The 1,349-nt window shown below is 40.8% G+C and overlaps 1 protein-coding gene across 1 annotated transcript in view; it reads left to right on the forward strand.

Annotated features, from left to right (window-relative positions):
* Positions 1-1,349, forward strand: part of hspg2 (heparan sulfate proteoglycan 2) — a gene marked incomplete in the record, with an annotated part of 235,200 nt that overhangs the window by 95,081 nt on the left and 138,770 nt on the right. Inside the window, 3 exon segments of the mRNA XM_014024404.1 lie at positions 280-434; positions 547-687; positions 818-981. Coding sequence (XP_013879858.1) covers positions 280-434; positions 547-687; positions 818-981 — 460 coding nt within the window.

Below are 1,349 nucleotides of genomic sequence, written 5' to 3' on the forward strand. Positions count from 1 at the left end.
ATGTTTTAAATGAGAATATAACATTATAACATGATATAAAACTCAAAAAAGTTGATTTGACATGATATTGCCCCTTTAAGCAAATTTATTTTCAAAATTCTAATTTGYGTATTTTCATGGTCATCGGAAAYGCAGCTAGTTAGGGTTGTAGGCTTTTCACATTGACCCTGCTGTGTAGTAGTTAAGACAAATACAGTGGGATTCTACGGATTTTTCTAAAGTACACATTGTGAAATCTGAAAGTGTCTGTTGTTTTGATTTGTGCTTTATGATAYTCAGGTTCACCCTAACCAATAAGAATGGCCGTGGCACCCTCACCATTCGTGATGTGAAAGAGTCYGACCAGGGGGCGTACACCTGCGAAGCCATCAATGCTAAAGGCCTGGTGTTTGGGATCCCTGATGGAGTTTTAACTCTAACAAATTCAAACCAGGGTACTGAAAACAACTTAGGAAATCCAAAGAAAGGAAGCAGTTGTAACAACCAACAGAGAGCAGACATGTGAGAAAAGACATGAAGTCTTTCGTCTTCTCGCTTCACTTTCAGGAAACTGCCCCAGTGGTCACTTCAGCGTGGATGGCCGCTGTGTCTCCTGCTTCTGTGCTGGAGTCTCAAAGAACTGCAGGAGCACCGGACGCTACCGCAACCAGATCAGCCTGCGCTTCACCAAAGARGAGGACTTTAAAGGCACGAAAGCTTTTTATGCACAAAGAAATCTAAACGTGTCACAGGTGTTACTTCACCTGAAGTGAAAAAAAATACCAGACCTCATTTTTAAACCTAAATTGACTGGAACTTGTTGCTTTTTCTTTTGCAGGAGTAAATGTTAGTTACCCACTCAGGCCAGGCACTCCTCCTCTCTCCTCCACTCAACTCCTTATTAACCCAGAGCTGGAGGAGTTCCAACTTGTTGACCTGTCACGCCGTTTCCTCAACCTTGAATCCTACTGGACCCTGCCTCGCCAGTTTCTGGGAAACAAAGTACGTATTAAAAAACCTACCATCCTTATTGACATGCAAGAAAATGCATTKTCTGCAAAAATRAAGTGARAAAACTGAGTGCTGAAYGCCTGTTGAAATTTATTAAAGAAACTGAACTGTGCTTTTTAAGCTGAACAGAGTAGAAATGCTAGCTAAAAGCTAAATGAGAAAACATTAACTAAAAGCTAAAAGCAAAAAGAAAAAAATTGTATAGGTCCTCTGGACGGGTTCTTCTCTAATGAAACGTTTCATCTCTTCTCCAAGAGACTTCTTCAGTGTGAGAGTTTCAGGAAAAATTCAGGCTTTTAAGCCCTGCCTCCATGTGACTGATACTCACATCACATGGCTATCGTTGACACCTAATTAAC

Source organism: Austrofundulus limnaeus, unplaced genomic scaffold (assembly GCF_001266775.1).
Source record: "Austrofundulus limnaeus strain Quisiro unplaced genomic scaffold, Austrofundulus_limnaeus-1.0 Scaffold421, whole genome shotgun sequence".
In the NCBI taxonomy this organism is placed as follows: Eukaryota; Metazoa; Chordata; class Actinopteri; order Cyprinodontiformes; family Rivulidae; genus Austrofundulus; species Austrofundulus limnaeus.